We start from the raw sequence: 20,056 nt of genomic DNA, 5'->3' as shown, positions 1-20,056 counted from the left end.
TATTGGAGACGAGAGCCACAAGCCTACTTCGCTTTCCTCACTGCCCGGAGTTTTGCATGGACTGCAGATTTCGGTGGATGGTCATACTACAACTCCCATCCTCTCTAACCTAAAGAGGTGTGGGGGTTTGGAGATGGAGCCCAGCACCTTGGACAGCACCATTCCATTCTCTATTATTCTCTATTCTATTCTCTCTTCTCTTCCATTCCATTCTCTATTCTATTCTATTCTCTATTATTCTCTATTCTATTCTATTCTCTTCCATTCCATTCCATTCTCTATTCTCTTCTCTTCCATTCCATTCTCTATTCTCTTCTCCTCCATTCCATTCTCTATTATTCTCTATTATTTTCTCTCCCATTCTCTATTCTCTTCTCTTCCATTCCATTCTCTATTATTCTCTATTATTTTCTCTTCCATTCCATTCCATTCTCTATTCTATTCTATTCTCTATTATTCTCTATTCTCTTCTCTTCTCTTCCATTCTCTATTCTATTCTCTTCCATTCCATTCTCTATTCCTTTATTATTCTCTATTCTATTCTCTCCTCTTCCATTCCATTTTCTCTTCTCTATTATTCTCTATTCTATTCTCTCCTCTTCCATTCCATTTTCTCTTCTCTATTATTCTCTATTCTATTCTCTCTTCTTCTCTTCCATTCCATTCTCTATTCTATTCTCTTCCATTCCATTCTCTATTCTATTCTATTCTCTATTATTCTCTTCTCTTCCATTCTCTATTCTATTCTATTCTCTTCCATTCCATTCCATTCTTTATTCTATTCTCTATTATTCTCTATTCTCTTCCATTCTCTATTCTATTCTATTCTATTCTATTCTATTCTATTCTATTCTATTCTATTCTATTCTATTCTATTCTATAACTCACTCGTGACCAGCTCAGCCTGCCCACAAGATTTCAAAATCACAGTAATCCTAAACTCTTCATTTAGTGACCATAAATGCGGTCTCTTTCCTGGAGTTTTCCTGCACAGGTAATCCTTGACTTACAACAGTTCATTTAGCGACCATTTGAAGTTACAGCAGCATTAGAAAAAAGTGACTTATGATTGTTTTTCACACTTATGACCGTTGCGGAATCTCACACAATCAAAAGTCAGACACTTGGCCACCGATTCATATTTGTGACGGTTGCAATGACCTCGGATCATGCGATCCCCTTTTGCAACCTTCCAATGAGTAAAGTCAACGGGGGAAGCCAGGTTAAGTTAACCCACTGTGTGACTTAACAACGGCAGCGATTCATTGAACAAGTGGCAAGGCAGGTCATAAAATGGGAGCGAAGCTCACTTTTAGAAGCGCCTCATTTAACAGCCAAAATTTGGGGCTCCATTGTGGTTGTACATGTACCATTAAAAAAAAGGGATGCAATGGCTCAGTGGCTAAGACGCTGAGCTTGTCGACTGAAAGGTTGGCAGTTCGGCAGTTCAAATCCCTGGTGCTGCGTAACGGGGTGAGCTCCCGTGACTTGTCCCAGTTTCTGCCAACCTAGCAGTTCGAAAGCAGATTAAAAAAAAAATGCAAGTAGAAAAACAGGGACCACCTTTGGTGGGAAGGGAACAGCGTTCCGTGCGCCTTTGGCGTTGAGTCACGCCGGCCACGTGACCACGGAGACGTCTTCGGACAGCGCTGGCTCTTCGGCTTTGAAACGGAGAGGAGCACCGCCCCCTAGAGTCGGGAACGACTAGCACATATGTGCCAGGGGAGCCTTTTACCTTTACCATTAAAAGAAAAAGAAGGAAAACTACACATTGGAAGGTGGTGTAATTGCTTTATTCTGACTCAGTACACAAACAGAAGGGTGAGGGGTCTTACTAGAATGCATTCACAGATCAAGACCGCCTTCTCTCCCCCAAGAGGTTTGCAAGATGTTGAGGGCGAGACGGGAGGGGGGGGGATCCCCTCTCCTCGGGAAACCCCTAAACAGGGAGAAAGGCCAATAATGCTGGTTTTGTGGTTCTACCTACGAATTGCTACAGTCACAAGATGATCCCCCCCCCCGGGCTTTGAGGGCCCAGCATTCCCACCACCTGCTCGCTTAAACCTTTGAGCCAACCTCGCCTTTCTACACACACAATTTACTACTCCTCTCCCACTTCTGACCTAAGGATGAACGGAAGATGACAAATGGGCAAAGAAAGAAGAAAGGAGACGGGATACGAAGCAAGGAAGCTGCGTTCGCACAACTCCTCGGCCGGAAAAATCTCTGGCCAGAAAGGGAAGGGGTTTCGTCTTGGAAAACTTGAAGATTTGGGAGGTCTCTTTGGAGCAGCTGGAGATCCGGAGGTTTCTTCCCCAATCATGTTTTTTTTTCCAAAAGGAAACTCTTTTTATTAGGGGAGTAAATATTGCAAGTCTGCAACCCAGGGCTTCCTGGATTTGCCAGCACAGGAAAAAAAAGACCACCATGATAATAGAAAAAACATTCCCGGGGGTCTCCTACGCCAGAATTCTTGGCTAAGAGTCACTGAAATACGGCTCATACGATACACTAATAATCCACCTTCAACTAGTAACTGTTTTTTGACAGTTGGGAATTGCCTCTCCCCAGGAAATAATTCCAAAGAGTCGAAGGACTTATTGTATGCTCTGGAGACCCTCTCCCTTTTCAGAGGCTTCACAAGGGCACAATAAGATCCTTTTCAAACAAATCCTTGCTTCTAACCATTTTACCAAATGCCACTAGTTATTTGAAGCACCATATATAATCTTTTTTTTAAAAAAAAGACTTGGGATTTCAGGGACGACGAAGGAACTGATCTACGTCAGAAAATAAAGAGAGATGTTAAGAGGAGGCCCTTCTAGCATCCGAAGGGAAACCGTTACGGAGAAAAACCCAATTTGCATTGTAAAAGGATCGCACAGGTGAGGGAGACACATGCAAACTTCAACCGTCCTAGTCTAAGCACGCACGCCGTTTCTACAAAGGATGGGATGAAACCAGATTCTGGTGGGATCGAGGGTAGGAATTGAGCCTGAACGGAAAGACAAAAGAGAGGGTCATCCTACGGGGCACAAAAGGGCCATGCCACTAACCTGCTGGTCCAATTTTCCCCCAGGTTTGCTCTGAAGCAATTGTGCTGCTTCCCTCCCAACCGTCCTATTCGGAAAGGAACTACCGTGTTAAAGGAGTGGATGCTCCTTAGGGTAGGAGGAGACAAGAGGGAAGTACCTAATGGGCTTTTAATCAAGAATACAAAAGAAGACGGCCGCCCAGAGGCGACCCAAGTAAAAAGACTTTATAATTAATCCAGTGTTTTTTTGTGTTTTTTTTCTCTCCTTTTCCTTTTTCTAAGAACGCAGTCCTGTCTTTTAGCTTTAAAAACTCCGCCAATCACGGAGCGCATCTGTTCCTGGGTTTTTTTGTTTTTTTTTTAATGCTTTCGGCTGGCTCACAACCGAGTGGCTTCTTTTTTTGCCAGAACTTTTAACCAAACCAGGGATTAACCAGTGCCAGCTCTTGTAATGTTCACAGGAGGAAGTTCCGTTTGCAAAAGGGACAAAGTCGCTGAGACACGCCGAACCTTTCTAAAAGGAAGAGGCGAAGGAGGCCTGCTATAAGATCAGGTTCAGGCCGCCCCAAGAGCTCAAAAGTGTGGGGGGGGGAGCCGTGCCAGGTTTGAGCACCCCCCCCTCTCCTGCACCCCTGCGGCGGTTGGTGGTCTTCTCGCTCGCAAAGAGAGGCTGGCTGGGTGGGAGGGAGGCAGGCAAGCCCTTAATTCGCGCAGGCGCTTTCGCTCCGTAAACTGAGCACGGCCTGGGCCAGTTTCCCCGCATCCAGCACCTGGCTGGCTTCGTTGGCGGGGCAGCCCTTGGAGTCCGCCCCCGAGCCGCAGCCGAAGGCATCGAAGTCCGCGTTGGAGTCCTGAGCGCTCCTCTCGTTGGCGTTGTCGAAGCTGTTCTTGCCGTGAAGCTGCTTGAGGTGCTTCCGGAGGACCGGCTTGTGGGCGAAGACCATGTCGCAGTAATTGCACCTGTGGGGCTTGTCCCCGCTGTGCAGGTTGAGGTGGTCCTGCAAGGAGCACTTCTGGGAGAAGGTCTTCCCACAGATCTTGCACTGGAAGGGCTTGATGCCGGCGTGGACTCTCATGTGCCGGTGGAGGTTGCCTTTCTGGGTGAAGGTTTTCCCGCACAGGAGGCACATGAAGAGCTTGTGCATCTTCAGGTGATTGGCGTAGTTCTCCAAGTGCCGGAAGACGCGGGTGCATTTGGGGCACTGGTGGTGCCACTGCAGGCCCTTGTCCACCCCGCGATTGCTGGGGCCGAAGAGGTCCTTGGAAGCCACGATGAGGTTGTCGGCCGGCGAGTAGGAGAGGGCGTAGTTGTGGAGCTGGCTCTGCTCCAGGTCGCCAACTCGGTTCTCCACGGTGGAGTTGATGAGAGAGTGCTGGGGCTCCGAGGAAGGGAGGGAACTCTGCTGTCCGGAGGAAACAAAAGGGGCGGGGTCCTTTTTGCTCCCGGCCTCAGCCACCTCCCCGATGGACTCCACTTTCACAATCTGGATGTCGCTATCGTCCATGTCCATGCTGTCCTCCGAGGGCTGGAGACAAGGCGAATCGGGCTGCAAGGAGTCTTCTTCCTCCTCCTCCTCGTCATCCTCCTCCTCCTCCTCCTCTTCCCCGCCACTGGCTCCGACAGCCTCCTTCGACTGGGAGGATTTGGCCCTGGCTTGGCTCCCCTCTTTGCTTTCCAGCTTCTGCTTCGGCCTGATGAACTTCCAGAGCGCCTCTGTGCATCGCTCCACGATGTGGCTCATCTGAAGGAAGCTGGCGGCCGTTAAATAGTTCACCAGCTCCATCTCGGGGAACTCCAGGACCCCGCTGTAGCAGGAGAGGAGCAGCTGCCGCCCGACTTCCGAGCTCTGCAGGATGGAGATCTTGACCTCCCTGGAGTCGTTGAGCAGGAACTGATCTCTCAGGAAGGGCGAGCCGGCGGCGAAGACGATCTTGTGGCCGTGGACCTCCAGGTCGTCGATACGGACGGTGACGTCGCAGAATTTGTTCTCCTCTCTCAGCTTGTTCATCTTCTGCAGCATCGAGTCCCCGTAGTTGTCAAACTGGAAGTGGAGGCTGTCCGTTCTCTCGGTCATGTTGACAAAAGCCCTAAAAGGGTGTCAATTTAAGAGAATAATCTGTAAGCGAGGAGTTCGGGCGAGGGGTCCTCGACGCGCTCCGAGGCTGGCGGGTTTCTTGCAGCATCTCGTGACCAAACTGGGTAACATCATCAGCGGAAAAGGGAGTGGGGTGTGCAGGGAGGAGGAGGAGAACTGTGGGGTCTTTGGTGCTCTCTGAGCTTGGTGGTTTTCTTGTTTCATGACCCAAACTAAGTAATGTCATCAAGGATAACTAGCACTGATGATGTTACCTAGTTTGGTAATAAAAAGTCTGCAAGCTTGGAGAGCACCAAGGACCCCCCCGTTTTCCTCCTCCCTCCTCCTCCCCCTCCCCTCCACAAACCCTACTCCCTTGGAGCACTGATGACGTTACCTAGTTTGGTAATGAAACGTTTGCAAGAAAACCACCCAGCTCAGAAAGCACCAAGGACCCCACAATCCTCCTCCTCCCAATCTCACTCCCTCTAGCACTGATGACGCTACTTAGTTTGGTAATGAAACGTCTGTAAGAAAATCACCAAGATCAGAGAGCACCAAGGACCCCACAATTCCCTTCTTCTCTCCTCCTCCCCCACTCCACAAACCCTACTCCCTTGAATTTAAACAGGAGGAGAAGGGAAAGGAGAAGAGGAGGAGGACAACTGTGGCGTCTTCAGTGCTCTCTGATCTTGGTGATTTCCTTAGAGATGTTTCATGACCCAGTTAGGGAACAACACCCATGCAGGCGGGAGTGGGTTTTATGGAGAGGAGGAAGGAGGAGGAGGAGGAAGAGAAGAGTGGGAGAAGGCAGAACGGGGGAGGGGAGGAGAAGAGGACAACTGTGCATGTTTTCTTTCAGACATTTCATGACCCAACTGAAGTACATCATCAGTGCATGCCTAAAGGATGCCAAGCATCAGGATTTGGGTTTGGCTAGTCTAGAGAAAAGGAGGACTAGGGGAGACATGATAGCAGAATTCCAGTATTTGAGGGGCTGCCCCAAAGAAGAGGAGGGAGTCAAATTATTCTCCAAAGCACCTGAAGGCAGGATAAGAAACAACGGATGGAAACTAATCAAGGAGAGAAGCAACCTGGAATTAAGGAGAAACTTCCTAACAGTGAGGACAATTAACCAGTGGAACTGCTTGCCACCAGAAATCGTGGGTGCTCCATCGCTGGAAGTTTTTAAGAGACTGGACAGCCACCTGTCTGAAATGATATGGGATCTCCTGCTTGAGCAGGGGGCTGGACTAGAAGACCTCCAAGATCCCTTCCAGCTCTATTCTATTCTAATCAGAGTCATTCCCCAAGTGAGGCCTGAAGGGCCAACCCCATAACCTCAACCGAGACCTCACCCCAACCTCCCCTCATCTCCTTCCTTCTTTCTCTCCTTCCTTCCTTCCTTCTCCTTCCTTCCGTCTTTCTCTCCTTCCTTCCATCTTTCTCTCCTTCCTTCCTTCCGTCTTTCTCTTCTTCCTTCCTTCTTTCTCTCCTTTTCTCCTTCCTTCCTTCTTTCTTCCTTCCGTCTTTCTCTTTCTCCTTCCTTCCTTCTCTTTCTTCCGTCTTTCTTCTTCTTTCTCCTTCCTTCCGTCTCTCTCTTTCCTTCCGTCTTTCTCTCCTTCCTTCCTTCTTTCTCTTCTTTCCTTCTTTCTCTCCTTCCTTCCTCTCCTTCCTTCCATCTTTCTCTCCTTCCTTCCATCTTTCTCACTTTCCGTCCTTCTTTCTTCTCTCTCCTTCCTTCCTTCTCTCCTTTCTCCTTCCTTCCTTCTCTCCTTCCTTCCTTCTCTTTCTTCCATCTTTCTCTTCTTTTCTCTTCTTTTCTTCTTTCTCTCCTTCCTTCCTTGTCTCCTTTCTTCCATCTTTCTCTCCTTCTTTCTCCTTCCTTCCGTCTTTCTCTCCTTCCTTCCTTCTCTTTCTCCTTCCTTCCTTCCTTCTCTCCTTCCTTCCATCTTTCTCTCCTTCTTTCTCCTTCCTTCCTTCTTTCTCTCCTTCCTTCCATCTTTCTCTCCTTCTTTCTCTCCTTCCTTCCTTCCTTCCTTCTCTCCTTCCTTCCATCTTTCTCTCCTTCTTTCTCCTTTCTTCCTTCTCTCCCTGCTGGGATGGCCTTGGGGCTCCCCCGATTTCCCTGCACCCTCTAACCTCAACCTCGCCGGGGGGGGGAGGGGAACCTCCAGCATTGACGTCCCTCCCTCCCTCCCTCCTTCCCCGCCCACCCCCTTTGCATACCCCTCCCCTCCCGCCCTCTTGCCAGGGCAGAGTTTAAGGAAAGGGGCGGCAGCTGCGCGCGGGGCTCCAGTGGCCGCGAGTTCCACCGGCCCCCAGCGAAGAGGCGGGTCCGGGTTTAAAGCCGCCCCCCCCCCGGCCGGGCTTGGGCTCACCTCCTCTCCGCCTCCCCCCGGCGCCGCTGACCGGGGTCCGCCCGGGGGGGGAGGGGGGAAGGCCCGAGCGGGGGGGGGGCGGACGCCTGGCCGAGAGACCGGCTCGCCGCCACCGGAAGCTGCTCTGCCCCACTTCCGGCGCCGCCTCTCTTTCTTCCTCCCCCTCCTTCCCTGAGCCGGCGCGAAGAAAAGAAAGGGGGCGGGGCCGACGCGGGTTGCTAAGGAAGAGGCGGGGCCGCCCAGCCGGAAGTGCGCGCGCAGCCTCCCTGTTCCTTCCCTCCCTCCCAGGAGCCGGAAGGGGCACGCACCGCTTCCGGCCGGGCCCGGTCACGTGACTGGGGTTGGGATCGGGGGCGCTGGGGCGGCCTGACAGAGAGGCCCGTCAGTGGCGGCGGCGGCGGCGCTGCTGCTCCCGCGGCGGGCGAGAGGGACGGCGGACCGGCCCATCTGGATGAGGGTGAGCCAGACGGGAGCTTTCCCTCCCCCCCACACAAACGATGAGGGGAGGGGGGGGTCGCCGGAGGGGGGCGGGGTCGGCGTTGGGGGAGGGGGAGGAGCCTAACGAGTGGGCGGGGCTCTTCAGCCAGGGTAGGGTGGGGTGGGGTGGGGTGGGGGGGAGAGAGAAGCAGGAGAGCCCAATAATCCATCATCGATCATGGCAGCCCAAGCCAGTCAATAAAGGGGAGGGTGGGGGGGGTCTGTTTTGGTCCCCAAGGGTGCTGAAGACCCCCCCCTCCTCGTTATGAATGCCCCCCTCCCCCTTTGCTCCTGGGGGAGGGGGGGTGATGATGATGATGATGCTTTGGGGTGAACCCCCTCTCTTTGATCCACCCTGATCCTATTCCAGAGCTTGGCATCCCTTGGATGGGGCACCACCAGGAGATCCCAAATGGGTTAGGGCGTTTGTGGGGGTGGGTGGGAAATAATGTCCTCAACTTGCCAGCCTTGGGATCTCCTGGTGGTGCCCCATCCAAGGCATTCCCTTCCTTCCTTCTTTCTCTCCTTCCTTCCGTCTTTCTCTCCTTTCTCCTTCCTTCCTTCTTTCTCTCCTTCCGTTTTTCTCTCCTTTCTCCTTCCTTCCTTCTCTCCTTCCTTCTTTCTCTCCTTTCTCTCCTTCCTTCCGTCTGTCTCTCCTTCTTTCTCCTTCCCTCCTTCTTTCCTTCCTTCTCTCCTTCTTTCCTTCCTTCTCTCCTTCCTTCCTTCTCTCCTTCTTTCTCCTTCTTTCCTTCTTTCTCTCCTTTCTCTCCTTCCGTCTCTCCTTCTTTCCTTCTTTCTCTCCTTCCTTCTGTCTGTCTCTCCTTCTTTCTCCTTCCTCCCTTCTTTCTCTCCTTTCTCTCCTTCCTTCTCTCCTTCTTTCCTTCCTTCCCTCCTTCCTTCCTTCTTTTTCTCCTTTTTTCTCCTTCTTTCCTTCCTTCTCTCCTTCTTTCCTTCCTTCTCTCCTTCCTTCCCTCCTTCTCTCCTTCTTTCTCCTTCCTTCCTTCTTTCTCTCCTTTCTCTCCTTCCTTCTCTCCTTCTTTCCTTCTTTCTCTCCTTCCTTCCGTCTGTCTCTCCTTCTTTCTCCTTCCTCCCTTCTTTCTCTCCTTTCTCTCCTTCCTTCTCTCCTTCTTTCCTTCCTCCCTCCTTCCTTCCTTCTTTTTCTCCTTTTTTCTCCTTCCTTCCTTCTTTCTCTCCTTCCTTCTCTCCTTCTTTCTCCTTCCTTCCGTCAGGAGATCCCAAATGGGTTGAGGCGGTTGGGGAGGGGAAAAAAAAATAATGTCCCCAACTTGCCAGCCTTGGGATCTCCTGGTGGTCCCCCATCCAAGGCATTCCCAACTCTGGAACAGGATCAGGATGGATAAAAGAGAGGGGTTCAACCCAAAGCATCATCATCATCATCATTCTACTCCCCCCCTCCCCTGAGCAAAGCGGGAGGGGCATTCATAACGGGGATGGGAGGGGGGGTCTTCAGCACCCTTGGGGACCAAAACAGACCCCCACCCTCCCCTTTATTGACCACAGCTACCTGGCTTGGGCTGCCATGATCAATTATGGATTATAATCCATAAAGAGGTAAAGAGAGGAGGAAAGGGAAGCGCAGAACCCCCCCCCCCCTTTCTTTCCCCCCTCCCTCCCCCTTCAAAAGAAATAGATAATTTCCATTTCGTTTCCTTAACTTCCCATAAATTCACCCCAATTCCAGCTTGACTCCCAAGGCCATTTTTATATTTATGTTCACGAAGGGAAGCTTGGCCAGGAAAAAAAAAACCCTTTTGCCTGCTGTTACTTGGGAAGAAACAAGCGAGGCATTTGTGTTCTGGTTATTCTGTGTATCCCAAGGGTCTGCAACCTTCAACACTCAAAAGAGCCATTTGGACCCGTTTCCCACAGAAAAGAAAACACCGGGAGCCACAAAACTCCTCCGGTGCCTGACTATTTCCTGAGCGGCCACAAAACTAGCATATGTAGTTGAATTCAATGTTCTGTTTTCTTCTGAAACTTTTCTTTTCTTGGGTTTATCCATGGTTGGCCTACCGGGGGTTGAAAAGTTCAATAAATGGCGTGCCGGCGGGTGTTACACATTGGCGGTTGCGACACATATTTTGAGTGATGGAGCCGCAGCAGAGGGGTGAAAGAGCCACGTGCGGCTCCAGAGCCGCAGGTTGCTGACCCCTGGTGTATCTCTTCAAAAACTTACTAAAGTTCCTTTTGAACTGGCTATTTATTTACATCTTGTGGGTTTATCATCAGAGGACATCCTGTTGATAAACACAGACATGTATACTTAATCTAGGCACCCACACACATCTACTTGCACAGGGTGTGTCTGTGCGTGGGTGTGCATATTGTTATGTTTGTGTATGTGTGTGTGTGTGTGTATACAGAGAAAGAGAGACCAACAGCTTCTAAACTGAAAGTAGGGGCCCGATGATGACAAGTTAGAGAGCTTGTCGATACGTTGCCAAAAAAAAAAAAAACCTTTAAAGTGTTGGTTAGGATTTTAGCCAAAGTTTTAAAAGACCGTACAAAGTGTTTTGTTAGGATTTTAGAGGATTTTGAGCTGGGATTTTAGCCAGGATTTAAAGATTTTAAGCATTTTAACTAACAGACTTTTAATGACGTGGGAAAACACCCGAGATTTTATATATATGTAGGTCTTTGGTTATTCGGGTTTTCTCCCGCGTAAAATTGGAAGTGTCTTGGTAACGTTTCGACGAAGTCTCATTCGTCATCTTCAGGCTGATGTTTTCGGCTTCGTGCTTCTAGGAGCAATCGCGGGAGAAAACCCGAATAACAAAAGACCTACATACAAAAACCTCAGAAAACATATGTATATATACACACACACACACACATACATACATACATACATACATACATACATACATATATATATATATATATATATATATATATATATATATAAAGAAGGAAAGAAGCAGACATACTGCGAACTCCGGAACTTAAAATTTTAAAAGAATTAAAATTTTATTTTACTAAGCTTTCGTCAGCCGTCTGCTGACATCGTCAGAGTATTAAACTGCCATTACAGAGATCTCTGCCTTTATATGCCATTAATCAATTAGGCCCTTCCAGCCGTCTCCCACCAGAATAGTTTGTAATATATATATTATATATTATAATATATATAATATACATATACATACATACACATACAGAGAGAGAGAGAAACAAGAACATCAATATTTCTTTTGAGTTGGAATCTTTTATGCTTTTGCTTTCAAGAAACAGAGTTTATCCTGATAAATATGCTGCCATAGATTCGTGTGATGGGATGGTTGGAGTGTGGCATCCTTGGTGCTCTCTGAGCTGGGTTGTTTCCTTGCAAACGTTTCGTGATCCAACTAGGTAACATCATCAGTGCTAGCAGGGAGTGGGGTTTTCTGGGAGGAGGAGGAAGACTGTGAGCTCCTTGGTGCTCTCTGAGCTTGGCGGTTTTCTTTCAGACGTTTCCTGACCCAACTAGCTAACATCATCAGAGTGCATTGGGGATTGTTGGGAGGGCACCAAGGGTGTTCTTGTCAGAAATTTCTTTTGGAACTGACGTTGGGAAGAAAATCCCTCATTATAATTCCACCGGAACCTGGTGAAAACGCAAAGAACCAGCTTTTCTGGTGAAAACTTCTCAACGTTATTATTCATGCCGGTGTGAGGTCTTTGCGTTTATAAAGCGATGTTTCCTCGAGTCGTTTTTTTTTTCTTTCCAAAACAAGTTCCATCATTACGCTGATGAAGTTTATTGTGTGTGGGTTAATCGTGGAGCCGGCTCTTAAATTCCATTTAAAAGGAAATGTGGAAGGAAATTGAATGATTACTGTTTGTCCTGCTTACGACAGATCTGCTGTTAAACCTCATAGTTTGCATGTTGTACGACATTGCTCTTGCATAGAAATTTAAGAAAACCCCTGAATTGTAATACGCTTTTTACAATCACTGATGGATCTGTTGGAGTGGCTCTTTTTGCAGTGGGCTCACATCGACAGATGCCTCAAAAGGTGATTGTGGCACGTGGCTATTGCTAATATTCAATGTTAATATTCATTAACATTGTGTAATGCTATCCCGTATTCAATATATTTTGTCGGTGCAGGAAGGACAAATCTCAGAGACCAACAGGATTGGAAAAAACTGCTTAACTCCATTTCGACATTTTTTTAAAAAAACAAAACAAAGGTTGCCTTTTGTGGTTTTGAAAGTTAAGAAAAGTGAAGGGGGAACTCTAAATCAGCTTCAGATGTTTCAAGGGTTACCTAATGACCCTCAGAAATTGCAAAAGGCTATTGTGTAAAAAAAAGAAGAAGAAGAAGGAAAGGAATTGCCTTCGCTTCAACCAGGAACAGGCGATAATAAACATGTATGCACAATGCATGACTCAGAATTTCTTCTCCTTTCCTGATAATAACGTTCAAAGCCATTTCAGAGCTGTCAGAAGAACTAATAAAATTGTTTTTTTTTTTTCTAATAGCGATAATCCGGGAGGGGTGCGTGAAATTGAATCCTGCCATTCGTGTTTTAAAACAGACAGCGGGGATGTTTTATTCCGCCGGCAAATAGTCTCTGATTTTAGAAGGAAGCTGGATGAAGTAATCCACCAATAAATTCCAGGCTTTTTATATCTGTGTCTAGAGATCAGCCCCACCATGGCACCAGCCTTATCTGGAGTTAATTATATTACTTACTCTCATGACCTGGATGTTGCTTGTTGGTTTTCTTTTGATTTTTGTTTTTTTTAATTTGATTTGTGGGCGTCAGGATTTAGATGGCCAGGTAAACAAATCATATTAAAAGTAAGCATGGGACATATTTCCACATGTGGTGGACATGCCCCAAAGCAAAGGCATATTGGTTAAAAATCCAAAAATGGTTAGAAGAAATGATGGGGGGAAAAATTGCTATGAAACCCGAACTATTTTTATTGGGAATTATAAAAGAGAAGATTAGGAAAGAAATTTATTACCTTATACTTCACATAATTACGGCCACTAGAATTTCATTTGCACAGAATTGGAAACAAAAGATTTGCTCCATCAAATATGATAATCATAAAAAAGGTGCTAGAATGTGCAGAAGCAGATAAATTAACAATGGAATTAAAAGACCGAGAGGAAACGATTTATTATGAGACATGGAATAGATGGTATAACTGGTTGGAGAAACAATTTTTTTTTTTTTTAATTTGATTTATATGCTGCCCTTCTCCGGAGACTCAGGGAGGTTTACAGTGCGTTAAGCAATAGCCTTCATACTTTTGTATATTTATACAAAGTCAGCTTATTGCCCCCACAAACTGGGTCCTCAATTTACCTACCTTAGAAAGGATGGAAGGCTGAGTCAACCTTGAGCCTGGCGAGATTCGATCTTACTTTAATTGCAGACAGCTGGTGTTAAATTACAGTGCTTCTGTCTGTTGAGCTATCCAGGCTCATTAATCCAAAATTAATGTATAAATGTATAAACATAAGAGAAGATTGTGTAATAGATAGGTATAAATTGCAGTGAATATAGATATTACTAAGTAATACATAAAATGTATATGTATATAGTTGGTTATAGGTATTATTACAGATGCTGGTATGGGAAAGCTGTAAAAATTTAACAAGGATGTTAAAGATATAAATGTTGAATAATTATTTTTTTTTTAAAGTAAGCCATTCTCCCTCAAAAACAACCCTTCTATTCAGTACAGGGAATCCTCGATTTACAACAGTTCATTGAGTGACCGAAGTTGCAACGCCACCGAACAAAAACGTGACTTAGGACGTTGTTCGGGCTTACGACCGTTGCAGCCTCCCCATGGTCCCGGATCAAAATTCCGACACTTGGCAGCCGACTCGTATTTACGACGGTTGCCACGTCCTGGGGCGGGTGGGTTGTGTAATCCGCTTTTGAAACCCCCTGACAAGAGAAGTCAAAGGGGAAGCTGGATTCACTTAACAACCACATTGCTAACTTAACAGCTGCAGCGAGTGACTTTTTCGAGTGTGGCGAGCAAAGTCGTAAAACAGGGCCAAAACTCGCTTCACAAATATCTCACTTAGCAGCATCGATTTTGGGCTCTTTTAAGTCGAGGCCTACCCGCATTTCTTTTGCGCTGTTTCAGTGGAAACGTGTCCCAACGGGAGCAACAGGATTTTAACCAGCCTCAAAATACGAAAATGAAATTCTTAAGCCGTATGCCAATATTTATTCGTGGTTTCCGTCCTGTGGATTGATTGAGTCAGACTTGCCTCTGAGCAAAGCTGGGGGAATTGCCAGAAGCTGCCAGGAACTACATGCATCCTCCTGTTACCTGACAAGTAGAATTTCGGGGAGGAAGGTAGTAAAATTTGTGCTTCCTTCTCACGTTGAATTGAGAAAGATTATTTTTTTCTTCTGCTCATCCGGAAGTTTCCCGATGTTGGAAGAAACGTCAATAGAATTAGAATTAGAATTAGAATTAGAATTAGAATTAGAATTAGAATTAGAATAGAATAGAATAGAATAGAATAGAATAGAATAGAATAGAATAGAATAGAATAGAATCGGTGGATTTGATTTAAATCGAGTTGATTTAAATCACAATTTAAATCACGATTTAAATCACTAGTAAAAAGGCTTGATTTAAATCAACTCGATTTAAATCATAATTTTTAAAGAGCAACTGTCATCTCTGCTACTCCTTTGACCCACTGTTGACTCACCGATAGTCCCAGTGTTGCAGAATATACAGCCTCCTGCTACATAACTAAGCTCCATTTCCTGCTGAATAAACTAAATTATTTATGTATCTTAAATAGAAAACTATCTTACCATAGATTTTTACCCCAAAAGTTTTTTATTAAAATAAATTCAATAAAAATAAAAAAAAATCCGATTTAAATTTAAAAAATCTGATTTTTTTGATTTTTTAAAAAAACCATTGATTTTTATCCACCTAGAATAGAATAGAATAGAATAGAATAGAATAGAATAGAATAGAATAGAATAGAATAGAATAGAAAATAGAAAATAGAAAATAGAAAATAATAGAAAATAGAAAATAATAGAAAATAGAAAATGGAATGGAATAGAAGAATAGAATAGAATAGAATAGAATAGAATAGAATAGAATAGAATAGAATAGAATAGAATAGAATAGAATAGAATAGAATAGAATAGAATAGAATAGAATAGAAAATAGAAAATAGAAAATAGAAAATAATAGAAAATAGAAAATAATAGAAAATAGAAAATGGAATGGAATAGAAGAATAGAATAGAATAGAGTAGAGTAGAGTAGAGTAGAATAGAATAGAATAGAATAGAATAGAATAGAATAGAATAGAATAGAATAGAATAGAATCGCAGAGTTGGAAGGGACCTTGGAGGTCTTCTAGTCCAACCCCCTGCTTAAGCAGGAAACCCAACACCACTTCAGACAAAGGGTTATCCAACCTCTTCTTAAAAACTTCCAGTGTTGGAGCATTCACAACTTCTGTTGGCAAGAAGTTCCACTGATTAATTGTTCTCACCGTCAGGAAATTTCTCCTTAGTTCTAAGTTGCTTCTCTCCTTGATGAGTTTCCACCCATTGTTGCTTCTTGTCCTGCCCTCGGGTGCTTTGGAGAATAGCTTGGCTCCCTCTTCTTTGGGGCAGCCCCTGAGATATTGGAAGACTGCTATCATGTCTCCCCTGGTCCTTCTTTTCATCATACTTGACATACCCAGTTCCTTCATATGTTTTAGCCTCCAGTCCCCTAATCCTCTTTGTGGCTCTTCTCTGCGCTCTTTCTAGAGTCTCAATCTCTTTTTTGACATCGTGGCCACCAAAACTGGATGCCGGATTCCAAGTGTGGCCTTATTACCAAGGCATCATAAAGTGGTATTAACACTTCAGGTGATCTTGATTCTATCCCTCTGTTGATGCAGCCTAGAACTGTGTTGGCTTTTTTGGCAGCTGCTGCACACGGCTGGCTCACATTTAAATGGTTGTCCACTAGGACTCCAAGATCCCTCTCCCAGTTACTACTATTGAGCAAGGTACCACCTGTGCTGTCCCTGTGCATTTTGTTTTTCTTGCCTAAATGTAGAACCTTCCTTTTTTTCAGCCTTGAATTTCATTTTCTTAGATAGCGCCCATCATTCAAGTCTGTCAAGATCCGTCTGTATCTTGAGCCTATCTTCTGGAGTGTTGGCTATTCCTGCCAGCTTCCCGGTTCAGTTTCAAGGGTTTTTTTTTTTTGTTGTTTTTTTTTAAATTTGATTTATATGCCGCCCTTCTCTGGAGACTCAGGGCGGCTTACAAGGCGTTAAGCAATAGCCTTCATACTTTTGTATATTTTATACAAAGTCAGCTTTTCTTTCTTTCTTTCTTTCTTTCTTTCTTTCTTTCTTTCTTTCTTTCTTTCTTTCCTTCCTTCCTTCCTTCCTTCCTTCCTTCCTTCCTTCCTTCTCTCTTTCTTTCTCTTTCTTTTCTTTTTTTTAAAATTTGATTTATATGCCGCCCTTCTCCGGAGACTCAGGGCGGCTTACAAGGCGTTAAGCAATAGCCTTCATACTTTTGTATATTTTATACAAAGTCAGCTTTTCTTTCTTTCTTTCTTTCTTTCTTTCTTTCTTTCTTTCTTTCTTTCTTTCTTTCTTTCCTTCCTTCCTTCCTTCCTTCCTTCCTTCCTTCCTTCTCTCTTTCTTTCTCTTTCTTTTCTTTTTTTTAAAATTTGATTTATATGCCGCCCTTCTCCGGAGACTCAGGGCGGCTTACAAGGCGTTAAGCAATAGCCTTCATACTTTTGTATATTTTATACAAAGTCAGCTTTTCTTTCTTTCTTTCTTTCTTTCTTTCTTTCTTTCTTTCTTTCTTTCTTTCTTTCTTTCTTTCTTTCCTTCCTTCCTTCCTTCCTTCCTTCCTTCTCTCTTTCTTTCTCTTTCTTTTCTTTTTTTTAAAATTTGATTTATATGCCGCCCTTCTCCGGAGACTCAGGGCGGCTTACAAGGCGTTAAGCAATAGCCTTCATTCTTTTATATATTTATACAAAGTCAGCTTATTGCCCCCACAAACTGGGTCCTCAATTTACCCCCCTTAGAAAGGATGGAAGGCTGAGTCGACCTTGAGCCTTGGCGAGATTCGAACTAGCAGTAATTGCAGGCAGCTGAATGATAATAACAGGCTATTAGTCTGCTGCGCCACCAGGCTCTTCTTCCCCAAGTGGGGAAGAAAGACACTGGAAACATGGAGTCTGCTTGGAAAGATGGGTTTTTAATGGTGGACAGGTGGACCACATGGTTTGAGGTCCTGGGGAGGGAAAAAAGGGGAAGAGATGTTGAGAGCGCCTGGGTTTTATGCCGTCTGTTGAGCTTTTTGAATTTGAGCTTGTATTCTGATTGGTTGTCAGACTCCCACGGGGTCATGCGGGGGCAACTCTGTAGGTTGTCCTAAGTCCGAAGCTTGGTTGACTCTTGCCGGGTGATGATGTAATGAAAGGGGCTCTGGGCAATATCTATTTTGGCTTTGCTTGAAGGATCTTTGTTATGTAGAATAGACCGGCCCAGGCCTTAATGGCCGATTGACAAAGGTGGGTAGGGGGCTCCTCTTCCTCCCTCCTCTTTCTCCCTCCTCTCCCTCCCTCCCTCCCTCCTCCTCCACTTCCTCCTCCTCTTCCTTCCTCCTCCTCTTCCTCTTTCTTCTTCCTCTCTCCCTCCTCTTCCTCCTCCTCTTCCTTCCTCCTCCTCTTCCTCTCTCTTCTTCCTCTCTCCCTCCTCCTCCTCTTCCTCCTCCTCTTCCTTCCTCCCTCCTCTTCCTCCCTCCTCTTTCTCCCTCCTCTCCCTCCCTCCCTCCCTCCTCCTCCTCTTCCTCCCTCCTCTTCCTTCCTCCTCCTCTCTCCCTCCTCCTCCTCCTTTTCCTCCTCCTCCTCTTCCTTCCTCCTCCTCTTCCTCTCTCTTCTTCCTCTCTCCCTCCTCCTCCTCCTCTCCACAAACCTAGTTTGAAGTTACCTAGTTTGGTAAAGAAACGTCTTCAAAAAAACCACCAAGCTCAGAGAGCACCCACAAGTCTCTTCCTCCCTCCTCCTCCTCTTCCTCCTCCTCCTCCACCTCCTCCTCTCCACAAACCCTACTCCCTTGGAGCACTGATGATGTTACCTAGTTTGGTAACAAAACGTCTGCAAGAAGCCCTCCAAGCTCAGAGATCACCCACAGTTCTCTTCCTCCCTCCTCCTCCTCCTCCTCCTCTCTACAAACCCTCCTTCCTTGGAGCACTGATAACGTTACCTAGTTTAGTAACGAAACTGCAAGAAAACCACCAAGCTCAGAGATCACCCACAGTTCTCTTCCTCCCTCCTCCTCTTCCTCCTCCTCCTCCTCTTCCTTCCTTCCTCTTCCTCCTCTTCCTTCCTCCTCCTCCTCTTCCTTCCTTCCTCCTCCTCTTCCTTCCTTCCTCTTCCTCCTCTTCCTTCCTTCCTCCTCCTCCTCTTCCTTCCTTCCTCTTCCTCCTCTTCCTTCCTTCCTTCCTCCTCCTCTTCCTTCCTTCCTCCTCCTCCTCCTCCTCTTCCCCTTCCTTCCTTCCTTCCTTCCTTCCTTCCTTCCTTCCTTCCTTTCCTCCTCCTCCTCCTCCTCCTCCTCTCCACAAACCCTACTCCCTTGGAACACTGATGACGTTACCTAGTTTAGTAACAAAATGTCTGCAAGAAAACCGCCAAGTTCAGAGGCCACCAAGGACCCCTCAAAATCCTATGGCGCCAGGACGCGCAAAATGCCTAGAATTTGACTTCTTTTGGGGGCAGCCTGCCTCGAGGGACCCCTGAGCCCCTCCCTTCCTCTTCTTGGAGCCCTCCGGAAAGCGATGACCATGACATTTATTCCGTTCGTGTTTTGCAGGTCCTTCCTCCTCCTCCTCCTCCAGGCCACCTACGATCTCCCCCTTTCCCCCGCGTCCCTTTTTTTAAAAAAAGAAATGGATGACAAGGCCTCGGTGGGCAAAATCAGCGTGTCTTCCGATTCGGTCTCGACGCTCAACAGCGAAGATTTCGTCTTGATTTCCCGCCAGGGAGATGACACCCCTTCCACCAATAACGGCAGCGATGACGAAAAGACGGGGCTGAAGGTAAGAGGGGGGGGGGTTGCCCCTTAGGAGACGGGCCGGAGAGGGGGGGAGGTTTCCTGAAAAAAAAAAACCCTTCCCCCCCTTCCCCGATTTGGGTGCGTCTTTCCTTGCAAAGCAAGAATGCTTTTTCTGCTTGGAAACCGGCCAATTTTGCCTCCCGCTTTCTGGCACGCCAGGAATGTCTGCAAAAGACCATCCGAGAGCCGGGAGGCAGAATGCAGTGGGGCTGCTCCCCCCTGATTCTCGGCTGGAGAATTCTCCCAGGAAAGATGGGGGTCGCAGGTAGTCCTCGACTTAACAACCGTTCAACTCCTACCCTCAAAATGACGCTATAGAGCATTGCACAACTAGACACAAGGACAGTTTTTTCCCGAACGCCATCACTCTGCTAAACAAATAATTCCCTCAACACTGTCAAACTATTTACTAAGTCTGCATTACTATTAATCTTCTGTTCCTTTCTAGTATCTATCTCTTGTCACTTATGACTATAACCATGTTGCTTGTATCTTTCAATTTATATTGTTTTTATTTGTTTCCTAGTACGATTTGATAGCTTATTAGTAACCTATGACTATCACTAAGTTGTTGGGTCTTTTTATTCTTGAAGAATGTATTTTATTCTCCTTGTGTACACTGTGTACATTGAGAGCATATGCACCAAAGACGAATTCCTTGGTTATCCAATCACACTTGGCCAATAAAGAATTCTATTCTATCCCATTCTATCCCATTCTATCCTATCCTATCCTATCCTACCCTACTCTACTCCTATCCTATCCTATCCTATCCTATCCTATCCTATCCTATCCTATCCTATCTATTCTACATTCTATCCTATCCTATCCTTTCCTATCCTATCCTATCCTATCCTATCCTATTATATCCTCTCCTATCGATTCTACATTCTATCCTGTCCTGTCCTGTCCTATCCTATCCTATATATTCTACATTCTATCCTGTCCTGTCCTATTCTATCACTTATTCTATTCTAATTCTAATTTTAATTCTAAT

General features: G+C 46.0%; 2 protein-coding genes across 3 annotated transcripts in view; one reads left to right on the top strand and one right to left on the bottom strand.

Annotated features, from left to right (window-relative positions):
- Positions 1 to 1,771: 1,771 nt before the first annotated feature.
- ZBTB26 (zinc finger and BTB domain containing 26) lies at positions 1,772 to 7,622 on the bottom strand. Its single transcript, XM_034438746.2, has 2 exons — positions 7,491 to 7,622; positions 1,772 to 5,122 (listed from the first exon to the last, which is right to left on the bottom strand). The coding sequence occupies exon 2, from the start codon at positions 5,107 to 5,109 to the stop codon at positions 3,736 to 3,738; it is 1,374 nt and encodes a 457-aa protein (XP_034294637.1). The 5' UTR covers positions 5,110 to 5,122; positions 7,491 to 7,622; the 3' UTR covers positions 1,772 to 3,735.
- Positions 7,623 to 7,707: 85 nt separating this feature from the next.
- The window catches only part of RABGAP1 (RAB GTPase activating protein 1), a 101,322-nt gene continuing 88,973 nt past the window's right edge, over positions 7,708 to 20,056 (top strand). The window contains exons 1-2 of one of the 2 annotated variants that reach the window (XM_087879489.1): positions 7,708 to 7,947; positions 18,817 to 19,042. In XM_087879489.1, the coding sequence (XP_087735615.1) occupies positions 18,893 to 19,042 (150 nt within the window). In that variant the 5' untranslated portion in view covers positions 7,708 to 7,947; positions 18,817 to 18,892. The remainder of the gene's footprint in view (positions 7,948 to 18,816; positions 19,043 to 20,056) is intronic. The other variant, XR_015730094.1, reaches the window with a different exon arrangement.

The sequence above is a fragment of the Pantherophis guttatus genome, chromosome 16 (assembly GCF_059756535.1).
Source record: "Pantherophis guttatus breed Tessera chromosome 16, ASM5975653v1, whole genome shotgun sequence".
NCBI classification, from domain to species: Eukaryota; Metazoa; Chordata; class Lepidosauria; order Squamata; family Colubridae; genus Pantherophis; species Pantherophis guttatus.
This window is presented reverse-complemented; position numbering and strand designations above follow the sequence as displayed.